Source organism: Branchiostoma belcheri, unplaced genomic scaffold (assembly GCF_001625305.1).
Source record: "Branchiostoma belcheri isolate BF01 breed outbred unplaced genomic scaffold, Haploidv18h27 scaffold3, whole genome shotgun sequence".
Classification (NCBI taxonomy): domain Eukaryota; kingdom Metazoa; phylum Chordata; class Leptocardii; order Amphioxiformes; family Branchiostomatidae; genus Branchiostoma; species Branchiostoma belcheri.
Window position 1 is genome coordinate 8,453,433 of NW_017803909.1, and position 20,663 is coordinate 8,474,095.

The window sequence follows — 20,663 nt, forward strand, 5'->3', positions numbered from 1 at the left end:
GCTTGTTTTTTTTATTTGCAGACTGTTCTTTTGCATTTGTGAAGTTTGAAATCTAGAAGTTTGATTTTGAATGTTATGACAGACATCAATGGATGTTATGACAGACATCAACAATTATCGTAATATAGTGGGAAGCTTGTTTTTTTTTATTTTGCAGAAAAAATTTGTGGCGTAACAGCAGAGTGTTCAGCTCAGAACCAAGAGGTCCCGAGTTTGAATCCTGTCAAGTCACCGACCTTGTGTCCTTGGGAAAGGCAATTTACACTTACTTTCCTCACTTCGCTCAGGTGAAAATGAGGTTGCCAGAATGATCATTATCATGATCGTGGGCACAAAAAGGAAAACTAAACATCTATGTAAATTCATCAACAGGTCGAAGCTTTATGATTTTCAAATTTCTTAATCTTTTAAAATTATACGGTAACCCGATATTAGAAGTTCTTTACAACTTGTCTGGATGGAAAGTAATATTGGACATCATGAATGAACTTTGTAACCTACGATCTAATGCAAACCTTATGAACTGGTACGAATAACTTAATAATGGATAAGAACTTTCCTGTCAATTGGAAGACACTGGCCTTGGAAAATGACAAATCATCATCTTGGGTGGTTGCTTCGTACCGTAGTTGTGAAAAATGGCCGACAAAATTGCAGTTGTGAGAAGGCACTTACACTACTACGGTAGTCTGTTAAAATCCATACTGGCAACACCGACAAAATTGGATTGTCACAGGTCGAGACTTGAGAAATCAGGTAAGCCCTGTCATTGATGGAAGATCAAGGTCAGGCAAGGGCAGGCGGTAACGACAAGAAGAGGGAGAAGTGGTCTGCTGACACCAGCAGGGCTGTCAGTCATCCGTCATATTACCAATTACTGTCCCTACACAGACGTATGGCTTCCGCTTTTCTTGGTCATTATTTTTGCAGCGTTTCGTAAATCTTTTAAAGAGTATTCTTTCGCTGGATGCCTTTGCAGGGCTTGAAATTATAGATGGTCTAATGGCCACTGACCACGCTGGGACAACTAAAAAGACGCTTTGGGACATTTTGGGGACAATATCAGCCCTTCTTTTGTTTATCAGGCACATGTCCTGGCTTTAGGATCCAGTAAAGTCCCCCAAAATTTCCTGTCTACTAGATCTGTAATTATTGTGTGCCTGGGAGTGAACATAAGCAAACTAAAGTTGATTTCAAGTTAAGTCATACGTACCTCCCAAAAAACAGGTTGGGACAGTTCAATGAAGTTGAAATTTATTTTTGGGACTGTGCTGGGACAATAGGAAGAAAAGTTAATTTCGAGGCTTGCTTTGGTACATGAAGACCACAGAAACAGTGCACTATTTGAGAGACATAGAAACTTATCTCCAAGCTAACGAAGGATAGACCAGTCAGGGTGTTTTACTGAGCCAGTGTTGACAAGATTTGTACATGACATATATTTTGCTTTAGATCTTTTAGTCTGTGAGATATAACTGAGTCAGATCCTACATTTGCTTGGAGATTAGTTGTGTTGTCAGAATATAAATTATTTCGAATCCATAGGAAATCCATGGCCTAGGAAAAAAATGTTGTTTCCTGTTTCCCGACCGACCCTACAAAAAACTGCCGACCCTAACCTGTTTTTTGTGTGCGGATCCTGCAAGGAACATAAATTTTTCAAGCAGATCGACCTTTTCTAGCTCCATGATTTGACACCTGAGTGATGAGATGTTGCACTGTCAGTTTTCCAACATTGACATTGAGAATATAAGTTGGACCACTACTAGAGAAGTAAATCCCCTACATACCAACCCTATTTTTTTCAAGACTGAAACAGGAAACACAACATTTTTTTCCTAGGCCATATGCTACTGTACTAATTATTGTAGATAGGACTCAGATATACACACACACACACACTTGTTGTCGTGAAGGAAAATATCATTATCAATCTTGTGCAGGAATCTTTAACAACAGTGCTCCCAGGTACTATCACAAACCACACAAACAAAATCGAGGAGACCTGCCTATTATAGGCAATAAGAAGTAAACTGTCTCACAGAGCTGACTTTTGTAAGATTTGGGGATCTAATACTAAATGTTATGGGGAAAGAAACACAGATCTCGTTGTTAAGTTTTGAACCTAACAACAACCTCAGAAGAATTTTGTGATACAGGCTTGCCTAGCTTTTGATTGCGTTTTATAGATTCAGTGAGTTATCAAAGCCCTTATTGTATATTTTGTTAATACAGTACTGATCCCAAAGCATACAAAACACAGCGTATAAGACCACATTTCCTAACATTTGTTGGAAGTTTCTACAGGAATACCAGCACTTGTTCAAATCATGGCCATGCATAGTTCAAAGGCACCATATGCAGACATTTTGGCTACTCTAGCCCTGTGTGCAACACAATACCTATATTATACGGTCGACAAGGGAAAGGAACATGTACATATCTATATACACATCTAGTCTTTGCTGTGGATACTTTTATTTTGCTAAACCAATACAGTCAAATCTGGAAACAAAACACAAACATAAGCTCCTACTTGCAGGCCATTTGTAATATTCTACATACTGTAACAAATTCATCATTAATTTTCATAGTTTTTAAGTATAATTCACATCAAAATGCAGTGCCAGCTCCATACAGTAAGACCTATTATAAGTGATATTAAGGAGGTTATTGTGACACTCGTCGTTTTTCAAAAAAAGCAGAAAATCAACAAATCAACACGTAATTATACCTTTTCCAAGGCAATGACATTTATGTACACTCCCCAATATTAGGGGCCAACTGTCAATCACCATTTGCAGGTATCTCAGACTGAAAAGACTAAATCTTTTACACCAAAATTTTTCCTCAGTGGCTTGACAATACTGCATTCTAGACAAATTAAATATTATCAAGGGACTTTTGCCATACAAACATGTATCTTCAAGACAAAGCATGCTCATTTTCACTGCTTCAAATGTACAAAGAAAGCTACAAGGCATACAAGCTCAGTATACATATCTCTGTCAGCAGCCAATGTTTACTGGAACTGCACCACTGGAGTATTGATTTACGGTATTGCAGAAGGGACACCTAGTGTTAGGAGAGCAGCATTGCAGGTAACCAATGCAACCAGCAAAGGTAGGTGACTGCACTTGGGCATTCCGAATTTTCTGGAAGTACTGGAAAGAAACTATGTCTTTGCCCAGTTTTAACAGCTTTGTCCAGTTTGCCACAGTGTCTGAGGGTACTCACTAAGATTTTGACCTCCCTTGTAGATAATTTTGTGGGCTACTTTTGGTAGATCATATTATAGATGTGAAAGGCATTCTGAAATGCTAAGAAATGTAACATGTACCTAATGCTCCCTCCACCGTTGAATTTTTCCTATCTTTGAAACATACAACATCCCACACGACAGGACAAAGAATAGGGTTCTACAGGCCGGGCCGCTGAAATCGGTATACCATAAAACTGTGATTAAAGATGTGTTTTCCCTTCTTTAAAACATAAATTATAAATCCAGTATGATCAAGTTAGGTGCCATTTAGTACTTTGGTGTATGGGAACAGAGGGACTTAACATGTGTGGTGAGGGCAAGACAAAGGACTGACGAAACACAAACATTAACATGACACTCAAAAATCAATCTCACTCTACACTCTCACGCTCTGCATGTGGTGTTTCAATATCCTCAGCAAGATACACTCCACAAACCATCTTACCAAACTAACTGTGGATAATATCACAATGCTAGAGGAGCAGCTTTTTCAATTCATAATAACAAGCCTGTCTTTATCTGTGGTCCCCCTTTTCCCAACTTTCCAGAAGTTCTGGGGAGTATTAAAGTCACTATTTCAGCTCCCCATTTCGGTGCAAAACTGGAAATTTATCTATTTGTGCTTTTAAGCAGATATGGAGTTCGGAACGCGTAAGGGAGTGGCGTCACGACGCGTGGAAGGTTTGGTAGGTGCGAGATTTAGTCGTCCAGCCCGTTGAGCATGATTTGCAGCTCGCGGAAGGTGCTGCCCAGTTTCCCCGACATGGACTGTTTCTTCTCCACCAGACCACGGATGGACATGAGGTGGCCGTGGCAGACCTTACACTTCTTGTATCTAAGGTTAAAACAGGAAACAACAAACCACGGAGGGAAAACGGGTAAGTAGACGCCACAGAAACAAACATACATGGGTTAGTAGAAAGTGTGGACAGTACAACATTATTCACACAGGTAGTAGATGGCTATGGATGTCAAAATATCTTCTTAAAATGGTTTACTACATAAAGTCAGGGTATCAAACTTTGTATAGTAACACCTTATTGAAGTACATGACAATGTTGTACATACATAATTTGGGGAATGTGGCATACATAGGCTAGCTCTGCTAGAAAGTAAGAACAGACCATTGCTGTGTTGTAAAATTTATCTACTTTTTAAATGAAGTCAGGGCACCAAATGTAGACTTCGTTTAGTAACACCTAATTGATGTACATGTCAATTTTGCACAGACAAAATTTGGGGAATGTGGCATACATACATGTAGCTCTGCCAGAAAGTAAGAACAGACCATTGCTATGCTGTAAAATGTATCTAGTTTTTAAATGTCTAATGCCATGTACATGTATCTTAAATAGCAATCTAGACTAGAGAAAAGGTACTGGGTATTACTGTGTAGACTATGGGGCCTCAACGGTAGCCTTCCATTGCATAGGCCAATCACAATAAAGGTCTGAACCTTACCTTTCCTCCCTGGATATGTCGACACCACCTCCCATTGGAGGAGCCTGAACGTTGGTCTTAATAATGGAACTGAAGCTCCGCAGGACAATCTTCAAGGCATTGCAGGCTGTGTGGCAGTAGCTGTGGACGGAGAGTGGAAACATAGTCTCAGGCACAGTAGATACAAGAATAATAGAATCATTATTTTGAAGTGTAGTATTGTTTTAGCTTATTAGAAGTAAAAGTATATCATACAACACAACTTACCTCTCGTACTTGGATGCCAACAGCTCCTGAATCTGAGGCAGCAAAACAGTGCATAGATCTAGAGTCCACAAGGAGCTGGAATACAGAATATCACAAACTTTAACCTTCTAGCTCTAGTAAAATTTTCTAGCTTCCTAGTGTATTTGTACAACTATGCAAGGCTTCCCCCATGCTTCTTTAGACCAACGCATGAATATACTGCAACTATATTCTGAAAATAAGAGCTCGGAGGCTCGGAGTGCCTACAAATGTATGCTGAAGTCATACCAGTCACGGCTGCCATGTACATGTGCAATCAAGCAGCAATAGGAAAAAAAAGGACATGTAAATTAAGTATATGTGCTGTAAGTCTGGGATAATTAGTACACATTTCTTTTAAACAACCTTCATGCTGACATAAAACTTTTATGGTACATGACAATTAGAATTTAGAACCATATCCTAAAACATAGCAAAACGACAGTGTTACTTTCAATTTAATTGCATGTCAAGATGTCCACATGTTAGATTTGTGTATTGCTTTATTTAATAGGATAAGCAAAAGTAGACTCACTGTTTGAGAATGAGTACATTGAGAAGGTCCACCATGACAGATAGATCCTTCATCCCAACAGCAGAATCTACTGACGTCTGGAAGAAAGGACAACACATTATTCAGACTTAATACTTTGTACAAATGTAGTAGTACATGTAGGCATTTCATCGGTCTCATAAGACCATGAAAAAGAAATTTTTCTACACCAAATACTTATTCTTTGTTTTACGCTTTAAATAGAGCTTTCCCCAGTGTAAGCCCTTTTTAACTTCGTGCCCCCAAAGCGTTCTGTTTGTTGCAAGTGTCTCTCATGTGTTAATATCTATGTATACTTACTGCATGACTTATACAGTCGTGCATTATACAAACGCATGTGGTGTTGAAGGCTTGATTCCTGACATTACTGGCCAGATCTTGTGCAATCAGATAAACTCCTCCTAAACTATACCTATCACTTAATGCTATGATACAGCAATAGCTACCCTACTTGCTCTCTGGAGAGTCTTACAAGAACAAGTAAGGGTCTATCTCAGTGATCAGTGCTCCCTACACATCCTGTCAGGGCACTGTTAACTCTCAAGATTGATGATTTCCTGTGGCCTTCTCAGAACCAGCCCCACAGATGAGCCCAGGCTGTAGCCTAGAAGCCAGACTGTTCCCAGGGCCTACATGGGCCAGCTTCTCGACTCTGGGGCCAAAATGCCCTCAACGAAATTTACCATGGACCCCCAACTCCCTGGCTCATAGAGAAAGGTAAAATATTGTCTTATGTTTGAGTAACCTGGATGCCAGACTGTTTCCAGGGCCTGCACTGGCATGCTCTGCTCCTAGGCTCCGGTGCCAACATGTCCCCCCCCCACCCCAGTTAGGATCTGACAAACTAGGGGCATGGCATGCTATGGTGTCTGGCATCCAACCTAGTATTTGATAGTCTCTACCAGACTAACTACGCTGGCTATATATAGGAGAATATCTGCCAGGGGAGTTTGACCGCCTTGTAGGTTTGACTGGCCGCGCAAGAGGGAAAGAAACTACCTCCCCACGGCCAGACACCCTTGGCCAATTTTACTCTCTATTTTTGCCGAATTCTATGATCCGTATTCCCGTAGAAAGGCCTGGTGGAGGCTAAGCTGGAGTCCCTAGCGGCTGGCCACTTCGACAGTTGCCGCCCTCCCTTGGGGAGGGGGCCAATTAACCCCTGGCTGTAATAGATTGTGTATCACAGTCTATACAGATGTATGGTGATTGGTATATACAGATGAAGTGTGGTGTGATGTGGTCAGACCTTGATGTCCCCGCTGGTCCAGAGCGCCCTGACGATCTCCAGGTTGCGGTGCCTGTTGCCCAGGACGGCACACATGGACTCGTGTCCCTTGTGCAGACTGGTCAGGACCTCGTCCTCCGACTGTTCCTTCACCGCCGGGGGTCGTCTGGGGTCAGCCGACACCGCCGAGTCTGGTCTCTTCTACAGTGCAAAAGTGGGAACAAGCGCTAAGTACTCAGTGGCAGAAATACTTTTTTTTTTAATGTTCTGCAATATTGCAGAATGTCACAATATTGTTCTGCAATTTGGAAATACTTTCTGCAAATATACACTTCTAGGTCCCGACTCAAAGTCCTTTTCTTCCTAGTTCTTACAGTTTTTCCATCTATTATGAAGTGGTTTGATTAGAAGTTTGAAATTCATTGTTCGAATATCAACCCAGCCTTTTGTGTTGACTTCATGGCTCCTATGGTAGCATTTGGGGGATAGGATGCCTAGACCTGTTTTTATTTTTATTTTTATTTTTATTTTCACCCTGTCACTTCATACTTTCTCTGAAAAGATCTGAGAACCAACAAATTAAAATGGTTATGAGATAAAGACTAAGCTTTAACAATTTAAATTGGTGTGGCCTAAGAACATCAATTCATACATACGGGCAGGAACTCTGCCATGTTGAGATCTGCAGGTTTGTTCCTGTCGGCTGGGACAATGGTGGCAGGTTTCATAGGCTGCTCCTGGGAACATCACCAAGTGCAAAAAACATAGTCATCTGTATAATCTCAGAATACTGTCATTTGTACTTGTTCATAAGTAAATTACAATTTTAAAACATCCAAGATTTCATACAGGATGCTTCAATTTTTCTTTTTATAGACTTTTGATCATTACAAATTAAATATGGTTTAACAGATAAATTTGTGAAAATTGCCCACTAGGAAGTCAGAATATCCGTACCTGTTTTGCTTTCTGTTCCTTTGCTGGCTGTTTGTATGGTTTTGCTTTTGACTGATCTGTAACAACACATGGGATGATATGATGATAGAGGTAAACCCGATATCTTTACCACAGCATAAAACTATGGTGTGTTCTGTCAGTGCTTAACCTTAACAAAAAAGCACTTCAAAAAGACTTACACATGAAAAAAAAAAATGAAAGTACAAAAAAAAATTTCTTAGAATCAACATTGAATTTTAGCATTAACATACTTGAATATTTAGTTGTAGAGTGTAGCCATTTAATTTATATGTATGTACACAAAAAACTTCAGGAGAAAAGTCCTGAAACTTTCCACAGCAAACACAGAGGCCACTGCAAACAGTGCAATTGGTACTACAGTACTGGGAGTTCTATATACCTTGCTTAAGAGTGTCATATAGGTCAAAGACATCTTTTGACAGAAAATTGAATGGGAGGTATAAAAATAACAGTTTCAGTGGCACTTCAACCAGGAGAGTTAGTTCACTAGCAAAACTTGTACCTTCTGGAGGGGAATCTGTGGAAGGGGAATGATGAATAAAGTATGTTTGTAAACTTAACACCACACACAACATACACAATACAAAAAAGCACAAGCACACTACAACATTGTATACAATGTATATCAAGATACAACTTAGAAAAATCAGACACAAACTGTGAATATTTTTCTTAGCTACATTGTATGTGCCTTTGAAAAAAAAAACATCAAAATTATGTATTTTAAAGTGATATATGAAGTAGAATAGAAGAGTTAACTACTGCTATGGGATCTATTATATAGGGACTGGAATTGTCAAACATTGATGACTTGAATGTGGGCCATAACATACAAACTGCAACATTTTTTCTTTGCCACATAAAATCATCAGTTGCTTCCTGACAACTTGATATTGTGACTGCTCACACTGTTAATGAAATATTAGTCTTTTATGAACATATGTATTAAAATGTCAGAGAAAAAATCCCCTATGCCTGAATTTTTGTTAGATTCCTCTGTATTTTCAGTACTAGTGTGAGGTTATTGACATTTTTGTGCAGATTTTGGCCCTAAAATTAAAAATGAAGGGCTGTAAGGCCATGTTAACTTGATTATATGGATGACATCCTCTGGGAACCCCAAAACTGATGCGGGCGTGCGAATAAAAAAAAGTTTGGCAAAAAAAAGTTCTTTTCATTATGAAATCTACGTGGTTTTGAAGGTTCAACAAATGACACAGTGGTTTGGCGAATAATCTAAGTCTTCAAATAAATTTCTTGACATTTTCGTCTTTTTTGTTTGATTTTGGCATTCTACGACATTGGTATCATTTTCCAATGTTTTTTTTAACTTATGGTATATATTTGCTAATTTTGCAACTGTTTTGTACGATTTACAGAACTTTTTTTTTTTTTGATAACAGCCGAAAATTCATGCACAGGCTGATGTCATCCATATAATCATATCAACATGGCCTAACTTAGGACAGGTTAGTAACCAGGGCTTTTTGTGACTTTCCAGCTTCAGAACTATGGCACACATCTCACTCTTACCTTCAGGCGGGGCTGGGAAGGGCTCAAGTTTCCTTGGGGGGGTTCGTTCTGAAATCAGGCCCAAGGAACCAACATAAACCTAAGCAAGCACATACAGGCAATACTACTCTCCTACAACACGGCACGGCAAAACATGCAGGGGAGGTGTGGGGAGGGGGGCAGAACACAGCAAACCAGACCACACAGCAAACTCATGCAAGGGTGATTTAAGCGTGGCTAGTAGTAGAAATATCATGCTGGTTGTAGGGTGGGTAAGGGTTAGGAGAAGGTGCAAAAGTAAGACAGAAATGGTGCAAAGGGTTTTATACTGTTAGCTGGGTCAGTTTGGAGTTGTGCAACGTTGCCCAGCTTTTTTTTCTGTTGGGAAAAATGTGTAAAGCTAGCACATGTATAGTGCAAGCTTGCCAAAGAGCCACTGTGAAAAGATAACTTTGTAAGAACGCACATAAGACAAGTAAGAAGGCGCACGAGGCATAGAAGTCAAGCGCTGCCTTCACACTGAACAAAAAAGGCAGCAAAAAAGTGATGCCTTTTCATGTTTTACTGCTAAAATAACTTTCTGGCAAAATTATGAGCGAAATATTTCTTAAATGAGGAAATTCTTCCATGTCAAACTGTACTCAAAAAGATGAATGCGCCAGCTAGAAAGAAGAACAAGCCAGCCACTCAAAACTTGAAAGAATCTTAACTTGATTGAACACCTTATAACAGTCTATCTATCAGCACAAGGGTGTGAGCTAACCTATCTTGGTCCTGCCCTGGAACACTTCTCTATAGTCGTCTTGGTTCTCGATCTGTGCCACATTCGAGCTGTCGTCTTCTGGCTCGTTGGACGCAGACGACTCTTCCTCTGGTTCTGTTTTCATCTCACTGTGGGTAAAAACAACAAAAGTCAACACTATGAAATGTATGTGCGAATAGTTGGGTTTTATTGTATGTACTAGCTTGCAACAGAAAAATGCAGACTAACAATTCAGTCTTGATTTACATTGTCATTAACTAGAAGTAGGTTTTGTTTCATTCAATTTTAATAAACCTATAGTAATTTTTTTTATCCACAACCACACATTAATTCAATTTGTTGCACAGAGAAGAAACAATAAATCGTACTCAAAACATCTTTACTGAAATGGGATCAAAAAAGGGACAGAAAACTACTGCAGTTACGTCAACTCTGACCTGATTCAGGAATGATGAACTTTAAAAAAACAACAACTGAAGAACACAGCAAAGTAGACAGCAACATCGTAAAGAGAATGAGAAAAGGTGGGCAAATCAACAGAAGAAGATGCAGACGGAAAATGTCAGAGAGTACAATTGCACAGTTTTTCAGAAGGCAATTTCAAACTTCTATTTTGATATCCTATATCACTTATATACAAATCTGTTCCTCTAAATGATAGCAGTAATAAGGGTGGGGTCTGGAGTCTAAGATTTTGTTTAGAATTTACCTGGAGAGGAGATCATAAAGCCCCAGTTTATAGCCGAGTGCCACAGTGAAGGTCTTGTTAAGAGAATTGAGATGTGAGGTGCTGAAAGGAAGCAGACAGACCAGCGAAGGAGACAGGTGAGTTAGAGAGACAAAGATATATGTAAATCAGTCGTCCACACACACAGATAGGTGGATTGCTTGTGTGGAGGTTATTCAATGCCTATGATGTACCAAACACTGCTCACTTTGCAAATGGACAAGACACTGGAAGGTTGGAAAATTCTACTAATTTTAATTCTTATGTTTCACAAGTCAATTGAAAGAGCACACTTGCCTACCTATCATTATACAGTACCTCTGTAATATTTCTTATACCAATGGAGATAGTTCAATCTAGCCAGGGTGGCAGACTGTTGCCAGGGCCAATACACAGGATAGCTCTTTGGCTCCAGGACAAATATATTCTAGACTAGGAATTTTGCCATGGCCTGTGTATTGGTCCTGACCAACAGTCTGTCATACAGACTACAGTAATTTCTGTCTAAATTTAATTTGATTCCCCAGTGTATTTCCAACATGAAAGTGAGCAGTGTTGCCATGTGTTTAACCTGGCTTTCTTGGTGGAGGAGGTAGGAGGACGTTCAGTGATGAACATGCGACGGCCACTGCAAGCGAGGTAAAAATTAGTCAACGTACGGCAAAAACTATTCGTACAAGCTGCTGCGTCACAAGTAACTTCTGGGTTCAAATTGGCTCTGGCGTATGTACTGTATGTTATTTCATCCTTTGCATTACTAGTGATAATGTCATAGCAGTCCTGATATGAGTTGTTGGGTACAAAATAAATGCAAAGGCAGATGACTCCATCAGCTACATGTGTGGCGAAAACAAACATGCAGAGCCATAGTGCGACTACAAAACAAACTACCGTAACAGCATTCATTGGCATGTTTCACCACTCTCAGGAACATCAGCAAAATGCTAAATACATGTACTTAGGAACATATGACAAAAGTTGAACTTGATGCCAACTGTAAAAAAATGTTGCTTGACCAGAATGGCTGGAATACTCAGTTACCCGTAAATAATTTCATCAGGTTGGTAAACGAATGAATAGCAAAGTTCTTTGATTACAACCATGTAACACCTTTAGTGCACTATGCAACAAGTAACATCTAGTGTCAGTGCACACTAAACCAGTCAGAATTGCCCTGATAAAGATGACAGACGGTCATTGAAACGTTCATAAAAAAATAAAGAACTTTGCCATTCAATACTCAGTTAGTTAATGGCATTCTGTGAAGAAAGATAAGTTGTACTCTGAGTCTGAATGTATGACACATGAGTGTTTGGACCAAACAGTAAGGCAAGGCCAAAAAACTGACCTTGCTGACATGGGTGGTTTGACCGGCTCTGACGGGGCAGGCTGGCTCACCATTCCTGGACCTGACATCTGGGCTCTCTGCACACGGCAAGGAAAGAACAACTTCAACATGGGCTACAGATAAGATATACCAACCCAACCCCTACTCAGGTAGCCTTTTGGCAACAAATTTGTACAAGTTATAGGTCCAGGCAGCATGCAGAAGGTTAAGGTACATCCTCAGGCAGACCAGAACTTCTCTTTCTTCGTGATTTCAAATTTCTAACTACTAGTACATTTCCATCCAGCATGTTTGATCATTCTGTGCTAGTGTATTCAAAATTGATCTGTTCAACTAAAATACATCATGCTCAATTTTTCTCGCACTTCACATTCAATGTTCAACATGTATAGACTCGATGTCAGATTAAAACCTGTCAGTAATTAAGTGATGTCATAAGCAGAAATAGAGGGCAATGGAAAGCTAGGTGGTGCTGCTAGATAGTAAAATGTCTGTTAATGGCAGAAAGCTAATGTCACCGAAAAAAGTTGTTGCAGAAAACAAAACACACACCTTTATTTGAGAGGGACTGCAAGTCACAGTCTAGAGCAAGTGATAAAACAGGTTAGAATGCTATTTAGTACTGAAAACTGTTACAAGAGGAAAGGCAAAACATATGGTTTTCCTTGTAGGTTAGTTAGTCACACAAGCATAGGTAAAAAATGTCTGAAGGAATAATATTGCATGCAATGGCTGTATGTTTTAAAAATATTACCAAGGTATGGAAAAAATTATTATTTTCATACTTACATTTAGATCTACAATATACACAGATACATTGGTTTGTGAGAAGGATGCTCCTATCTGTAAAAGACAAATGAACAAGATGAAACAAAATGTTGTATGTGACAGAATAATGAGTATTTATCTATTAAATAATTACTTATTACAATCTGAAAAGGTATTTTTGAAACTGAAATAACTTTTGGGTACAGCAATCTTATAACATATATATAACTTATAACACTTTAAAATTTAAAATGCTAGTCATGATGATTCAAATTTCGATGGCACAATAAATTTCTACAATCTATATTCTTGTACTTTGTGTCAGTCACAGCTTTCAATAACTGTCTTTTCTTGGCTTAGGCCGCACCAATTTAATTTGTTGGTTCTTGGATTTTTTCATTAAAAATATGAAGCGACAGGGCGAAAAAAAAAACAGGTCTAGGCATCCAATTATAGCCCCAAATGCTACGATAGGAGCCATGAAGTCAATACAAAAGGCTGGGTTAATATTTCAACAATGAATTTTGAACTTTTAATAAAACCACTGCATTGATAGTAGAAAAACTGTAAGAGCTAGGAAGAAAAGGACTTTCCTCAACTGTTGGGGGCAAAATATAAGCATTTTTAGTTGATTCAGAACCAAATCAGAAAAAAATGAATAGGCAAATCCGAGAACCAACGAATCAAATTGGTGAGGCCTTAACAAAATTTAAGTGACATACCAGGTCATAAAAGACAAAAGATATTAGACACCACAAGTGATGAGTAATCTGTAACTAGTTACCAATTGTGAGGATGCCACAGAAATGTCGGCGACTTTGCCCCAGCCCATGGAGAAGGCATCTAAACACCTGCCCGGCTCCCAGGCAAACACTCTCAGGGCATCCTGACTCCCGCCGAACAGACACTTCCCGTCAGGGTGGAAAAATATACACCTGGTCCCAGAAAATACAATTACATTGTACTATAATTTGAGACTTTAAGCTTATACTTGTGATCCACACATGTTGCAGCCATGTTAATCTAATTTCAAGAGCTAACACTGACCTTCGCTGTAGCTATAGGTGTGTGGATCATATATCAATGGTGAAGTAATTCTACCAGTTTAACCTAGCTCAACTAGTTAACTCACTATTCTCCATACATTCCTTTCTTGAAAAGTTTCTTTCTAACAGTCAACAAAGATTGTCCTAGGAGAAGATGGCAATGTCAGCATGAACTCAAAGTTCAGACTGGAAGTCCAGACAAATTTTGAGCAGTACCCACCTAATAGCTCCAGACTCTGCTGCTCCTGTTGAAGAAACTAACTGGAATGTCTCTAAGTCCCAGAATTTCACAGTCCTAAAATCAGAGAAACAAAACAAGTACTGGTAAGTCACAAGTTAAGTTCAGGGGTTAGGTGTAACAAGTCGATCGGTGTAATATAGCCAGCTGCCGCCGCGCCGCGTGCCTGTGAAGCTGGTGTGTTACGCCAAAATCCGGTTATACCGGCTATACAGATACAGAACTCAGAAAACAGTTCATCCTCACTTCGGGACCATTGAAATTTATTTTTGGGACAGTGCTGGGACAATAGGAGGAAAGGTTAATTTTGAGGCCTGAGTGTGCTAGAGATTAATTCTTTAGTGCCCCAGATTTTGTTTCAATGTCAGGATTTCCTACCTGTCTGCACTTCCTGAAGCCAGCAGGAACTCATTTGGGTGGAACTCCACCCCAGTCACCGGGCCTGTGTGATCTTTGAACTCCTGAATCATCTTCCCTGCCGTCAGGTCCCACATCTATGGAGAAAACAACAAAAAAACAAGTAGACTTCCTTCTCTTAGTCTTATTCAGACATTTAGCAGCTTGAAACACTGGGCAGTTTCAATGTAAGCTTGGTGCAGGGCTTGAAATACTTACACGTGTGCTGGACAAATTTTACCTACATCAGACAAATTTTATCTCTACCACTAAAACTTTAGGCGTCACTCTGAAAACTGTTCAGAAATAGTTGTAATGATTTTCTGTGCAATCCATAGGTGGTAGCAGTCTACAATGAATTTTGAACTTTTGATCAAACCACTGCATTGATGGATGGAAAAACTGCATCAACTAGGAAGAAACGGACTTTCTTCAACTGTTGGGAGCAAAATATGAGCATTTTTGAGTTGATTCAAAACCAGAATTTTTTTTTCAAATCAGAAAAAAATTAAGAGGCGAATCCGAGAACCAACAAGTTAAATTGGCGTGGCCTAACCTGCATGTACATGTGGTATTTTGGGCATTGCTAGTGCCTAAGCATTTTGCTACAAGTACAAGTGTGCATGTTTCACTGTCACTCACCTTGAGTGAGGAGTCCTCTCCAGCAGACGCTATCCACCTCCCATCTGGACTAAACCGGATACAGTTTACAGCATCTGTGTGGCCCTGGGCAAAACAGTAGTCACTTGGTTACTTCTAGTACTCCTGGTCTAGTATTACTATTAAGTATGGCATTTTTACCTCCATATGTTTTGCTGTAACTTATTAAAACTTTTGCAGAGGCTTTATAAACCTCTACACTGAAAGTGACAAGGAATAACTATACTACAAAATTTTTTCAACCGCAAATTTAAAACAATGTTTACAATAAAACGTAGAGTCACAAACACAAATATTTTGAGAGTGGCACGTTAATGTTTTCTCACCTTGTAAGTAAAGATGCAGCCTTTTCTTCTGACATCCCACAACTGTAAAACAAGATACATACATGGATTATGTATCCACAAAGAACAGAACTTCTTTCATACTGATCTGTAAAATGCAACAAACAAAAGACAGCTACTAATATTTCCCAAAGGTAAAAAGGCCAAAGTTGTCACGTTAGAAAAGCAAAAAAAGGGGATACTGTATCAAATGAACCCAATCTCTTCTCCAATTCCCACACTATATAACACATACAGCAAAATTCCAAAAAGCCTCTGACAACTTAAGCCTACATGTACAGTACTTTCAAAATCATGTACAATAATTCAATAAAATTACATTATTACATGTATAAATTATGGTACTGCCTATCCTTCCCCTGTAAATTGCCATATTTTACAAGGAAAGAATCTAAAAATCAGACTGAAAGAGCTTGGATGTTTCTAGTTCAATCTGTAAGAAAGCAGTGTCAGCATTAGCATTCAATCACCATAGCTGCCAACACGGGAATCTGCCGTACACACCTTTATATTGGTGTCCATTGACCCGGAAGCAACAAACTCTCCATACGGATGGAAATCCAGGCTCCTGATGTTGGACTTGTGCCCTGTTAGCGTCCGTACGACTGTGAACAGAAAGGGAGATGTCACACCAATCAATGACTCGTCTTCACCTCACCACTTTCAATCCAATCCCTACAAATTGACCAAGATGAGGTTGCAGCGGGGCCAGTGTGGTTGAGCGGAGAACTTCGCGTTCACGGAAACCCGGTGTCAGTTTTGACAATAACAACGGGAAGGTGTTGGAGATTACATTGGATGAGGTTGTATTGGGGCCAGTGTGGTTGAATGGAGGATGTGCGGATGTGTTGGGAGAGATGGTATTAGAAAGCTTATCTTTGACATGGTCTTTCTCAATCAAATTTAGAACACAAGACTGACCGTGAGAATGGTACATCGTGACTTGAAGCCCTTGTTTGGACTTGTTGCGGTGTGTGAAAGCTTTCAAGATATATAGCTTGAGAGAGGTTTGACTTTATGTTTTTCAAACTCCTAGTGTCTTTTCAAATCTATTTTAGTGATATGCATTATCAGTTTTATTTCTTGTGCACCCCCTACAATATTTTTAGCATCAACTTATAACAAATGAACCACATTTTTTTCATACAGTGGTTTTACTTTAAACATTAGGCCACACCGACTTAATTTTATGGATGACATCAGCGCGGAGGCTCTGGCCTGGTAGTTAGCAACAATAGGGAGCCGGTGATAACTACAAAGGATGGCACCCAGGCTACCGAAGCTCCACGACTGAAGAACTCAGGAAAGTGCCGACTCGTAAATTCCGCAGAAAGCCAGCATATGCCGGCTTGTCGTATACGTCGCCGTGTACTGCTGCAAATTCACAATATCAGCTTTGTATTCCTGTGTTTAGTACATTGTACCATTTTTATTTTTGGCCACAATTTTTTTATTCGCCAGCACGCACTAATTTGGGGGTCTTCAGAGGATGTCATCCATAAAATTAAGTCGGTGTGGCCTTATGTCACAAAAGGCATAAGAAGAGATAAAACGTTACTTTTTGCAGCTTCCAGGTCCCAGATTTTGAGGGACCCTGACTGGGACCCAGCCACCACCAGTTCTTCAGCATTCCCAAACCTCACACACTCCACTGGGCTGGTGTGTCCGGACAGGCTCTGTACACAGGGGAAAAGAAAAAACACCATTAAATACATAAATAAATACAAAAACTAACATGTTCACATGGGAATATTCAAATGAAATGAAAGCCTTGAATAATTGATTTAGCTACCATACCAGAATGCAGTAGCTAAGTAAAAATAAATAAACTCTATTATATTAGAATCAATTTAGACCCATGTATATGAGTATGACAGATTTATGCTACCTACTGGTGCAGATAGCACTGAAAATTACCAGCCCCGACAAGTTTTATCTGTACCTATCAGAATTTAGTAACCATTGTCATTCTTTCTTTTGTACATCATACTAGATGGTAACAGTCAATGCAGAAAATCTATATACACTACTAATGTATACAAACACATGTACCGGTGCAAGTTCGAAATTAAGTTTTGGGACTAGGTGCACTGGTGCACCCAACCTGAAAAATTGGGTGCACAAAAATTATTTTGGGAGCAAAAACTATTAAATGTTTCATTTCTAATGAAAAGTACTACAACAATTATTTTTCTGACACTTGGATATTAAGAATATGCTGTATACTACTATACATAATAATAATGATTTAACATCTTTACAATCGTAAACCTATCAAAATATTTGGGTGCACAGAAAAAATGGGTGCACAGCTCCAAATTTGGGTGCACTAAGATGCACATGCACCTAGTATTTCGAGCCCTGCATGTGGTATAGCAAGCTCTGTGTGTCTAAGCATGATCATTCAAGCATGATATATATAATATTATATATGAAGAAGTCGGAAGTGACCCACCATGATACAGTTGGGCTTGCCCACTGCCCACATGTTGACCTTTTTGTCCTCCCCTCCTGTGACCATGACCCGGCCTGACTTGTACCCCAGGGCCAGGCAGTTCACGTTGGACCCATGGGCCACAAATTCCTCTGCAAAAATATGGAGATATCACTGATTACAACAAGGCAATTATGTAGGCAAACCAACAACACAAATTAATCCTGGTTTGTAACTAAATGTAAAAGACTCTTGCACATGATCTGTATTAATGAAAGTTTTATTGTGAGTTATACAGCTTAATCATGGTAGGAATATCTCATTTTCATAAATCATACAGTCCGTACAAAACTGTTTTCTGTGAGCTTTTCTGCACACATACACAAACACAGAACTTTTGACATACCTTTTTATACTACAGCTAACATTTCCTTCACATATTCAATGGTTATGTAGTTGACCACATAATCAATGCAAATGTGGTACCAAAAACTTAAAAGCTGGGAAAAAGGAAAATACATGTACGTATGCATATATATAGGATTCCGTGTGTTTGATTTTACGTCCTAGTACTAATTGGTAAACTGTGGAAAACATACTTGTGACATCATGGAGGTCCATGGTGACATTTTATGTTCTTGTAATAAATTTGCATAACCTGTCTTGTACCAAGGGGTTTCATTAGGACCAGAGATAGCATGGTGAATGGTGACACAATAGCAAAAGTATGTGATTTACTCCCTAGGGGTGGCAACAGATGGTAGGGTACATAATAATGCAAAACAATAGTCATTTTTATCATGGCCTTTTTGGGGTCATATGAAATAAATGTTTTGTACCCCAATGTTAAAATGTCAGTTACTAATATTACCTAATAAAGGCTAATGCTCTTACGCTCACATGACAATAATTTGGCAGCTACCAATGGTAAGAAATGAAAATATATGGTCTGTGTCACTTTTGAGCACGTTGACCCAAGGGTGTGAATCATAATTTATTCTTGGGGTGTCTGTGTTTGTTTCTGTCTATGTTTTAAGTAAATGCAATCTCTGATTTTGTTTGTCGGAATTTCAGGGGTGCCAGAGTGTACAACGCAATTTCACGGAACTGTAACAGTACAATACTGTAATTCACTTTATGTTCACGGTAGCAAAATTTCACGGTCTGAGAAAAATGGACATGTTCACGTAACTATATGTTCACGGTGGCGACAGCTGTAGGAAGCAGAAAGTCCAGGAATTATTTGTTAACTGTAATGATAAGTTCACTGTGCAGAAGCAACAGTGAAAACAGTGAACTTATCAGTACAGTGAACAAATCAGGAATTACAGTAGTATTAGTATACAGTGCAATTTTATGGAATACAGTGCAATCGTATTAGTATACAGTGCAATTTTACACTGTATACTAGTAAAATTGCACATATACTAACATGATTGAACTGTATTCTGTAAAATTGCACTGTACACTAGTAAAATTGCACTGTATTCTGTAAAATTGCACTGTATTCTGTAAAATTGCACTGTATTCCGTAAAATCGCACTGTATTCCGTAAAATTGCACTGTGTTCCGTAAAATCGCACTGTATACTCTGACTCCCCTGACTTTAAGGGTCCCAAAGCAGCGAGGAATGAGGGAAGTGAGGCAAGAGTTAAATATACCTGCCACCTCTGATTGCCCTGTTATATAAGCGGTACAAGTAACAGTCTTCATACAATCATCCTTAATTTGGAAAGAGTAACATCTGTATTTTGATCAATGAAACTTATCTAGGTAGGGACACTGTAATATTCAGGCCATCAAAAATGTACACACATGTGTACACACATTATCAATCTACATAATTTCCAGTGAAACACATTATGTGAAAATGGCACTATCTCTCCTCCAAAGTGCAAAAACTTGAAAATTCTACCATAATTGTGTGCAATTGCAGACAAATAATGACAGTCTCCTGGTAATTTTTCACACGTCAAATTCTCAAAAAGTAAAGAATACCGTCCAAGTTTCTCCACCAATTTTACTCCCATTTTTCTTGACACACTAGCTCTTGTTGACTTAAGTTTCCAAGTCACAAAAACCTCTTCAAATTTTCTTCGTCCCTACCTGCTCGCTATCGAGGTTTGATTTGGAAGTACCGGTATTTTTTTGCGTAGGAATTTTCCTGTCAGTGACTGTCACCACTGTCTGACAACCAAAGAAAATTATATGTCTTACACGTAAAACGAACGGTAAACAATCGAAAATGTGCAGAAACTCGGCGTGAAACGAGGGTACAGAACCCACATCTCCCGAGCACACTTGATATCTTTGAGAACAACATAGTAAGTCTTGAAACGGAGGTTTTGAAAGGTTTTTTTACTCACGTAACTTCCATGCTCGTTTGGTGGCCGCCATCTTGACAAATTTGTTGTATCGTTACCTAGACTTCCTTTCAAGTTTCCAGTGCGTAGGCGCGCATTTTTTCGCGCTTCAGAAGTGTGTAATTTCAGCAGCAGTCCCTGGAATGTCAAATCAGACTAGCTAATATCTACTCTGGTCTGAAATGTTGCAAAATGATGTGGATTATCAAGAAAAATTTGAACTCTTTCAACCCGAAGTTGCGAGAGCGCCAAGCAGAATATATCCCGTCATGCAATGCCGACAGGTGTACTTCCGGTGTGGATTTCGACTTCCGGTTT

General features: G+C 39.2%; 1 protein-coding gene across 4 annotated transcripts; it reads right to left on the reverse strand.

The window, feature by feature from the left end:
* Positions 1-1,908: 1,908 nt before the first annotated feature.
* LOC109473844 (katanin p80 WD40 repeat-containing subunit B1-like) lies at positions 1,909-20,624 on the reverse strand. Of its 4 annotated transcripts, XM_019773951.1 has the most exons (23): positions 20,349-20,624; positions 18,004-18,134; positions 17,107-17,224; positions 16,053-16,153; positions 15,531-15,572; positions 15,187-15,270; positions 14,527-14,642; positions 14,131-14,205; positions 13,649-13,799; positions 12,886-12,939; positions 12,649-12,678; positions 12,097-12,173; positions 11,320-11,376; positions 10,022-10,149; positions 9,280-9,327; positions 8,249-8,263; positions 7,726-7,781; positions 7,425-7,505; positions 6,790-6,969; positions 5,523-5,599; positions 4,970-5,044; positions 4,724-4,843; positions 1,909-4,097 (listed from the first exon to the last, which is right to left on the reverse strand). In XM_019773951.1, exons 1-23 carry the CDS (start codon positions 20,377-20,379, stop codon positions 3,962-3,964), a joined length of 1,983 nt encoding a protein of 660 aa, XP_019629510.1. In that variant the 5' UTR covers positions 20,380-20,624; the 3' UTR covers positions 1,909-3,961. The 4 variants fall into 4 exon arrangements, with proteins under 4 accessions (XP_019629510.1, XP_019629512.1, XP_019629511.1 ...); XM_019773953.1 differs by lacking the exon at positions 12,649-12,678; XM_019773952.1 differs by lacking the exon at positions 8,249-8,263.
* Between the last annotated feature and the right edge of the window lie 39 nt (positions 20,625-20,663).

Coding starts and splice junctions, on each gene's coding strand:
- LOC109473844 (XM_019773951.1), bottom strand. CDS start 20,379: ATGGCGGCCACCAAACGAGCATGGAAGTTAC. Junction 12,679..12,885: donor TGTATATTGTAGATCTAAAT/GTAAGTATGAAA, acceptor CACTTGCTCTAG/ACTGTGACTTGCAGTCCCTC. Junction 6,970..7,424: donor ACATGGCAGAGTTCCTGCCC/GTATGTATGAAT, acceptor TTTGCACTGTAG/AAGAGACCAGACTCGGCGGT.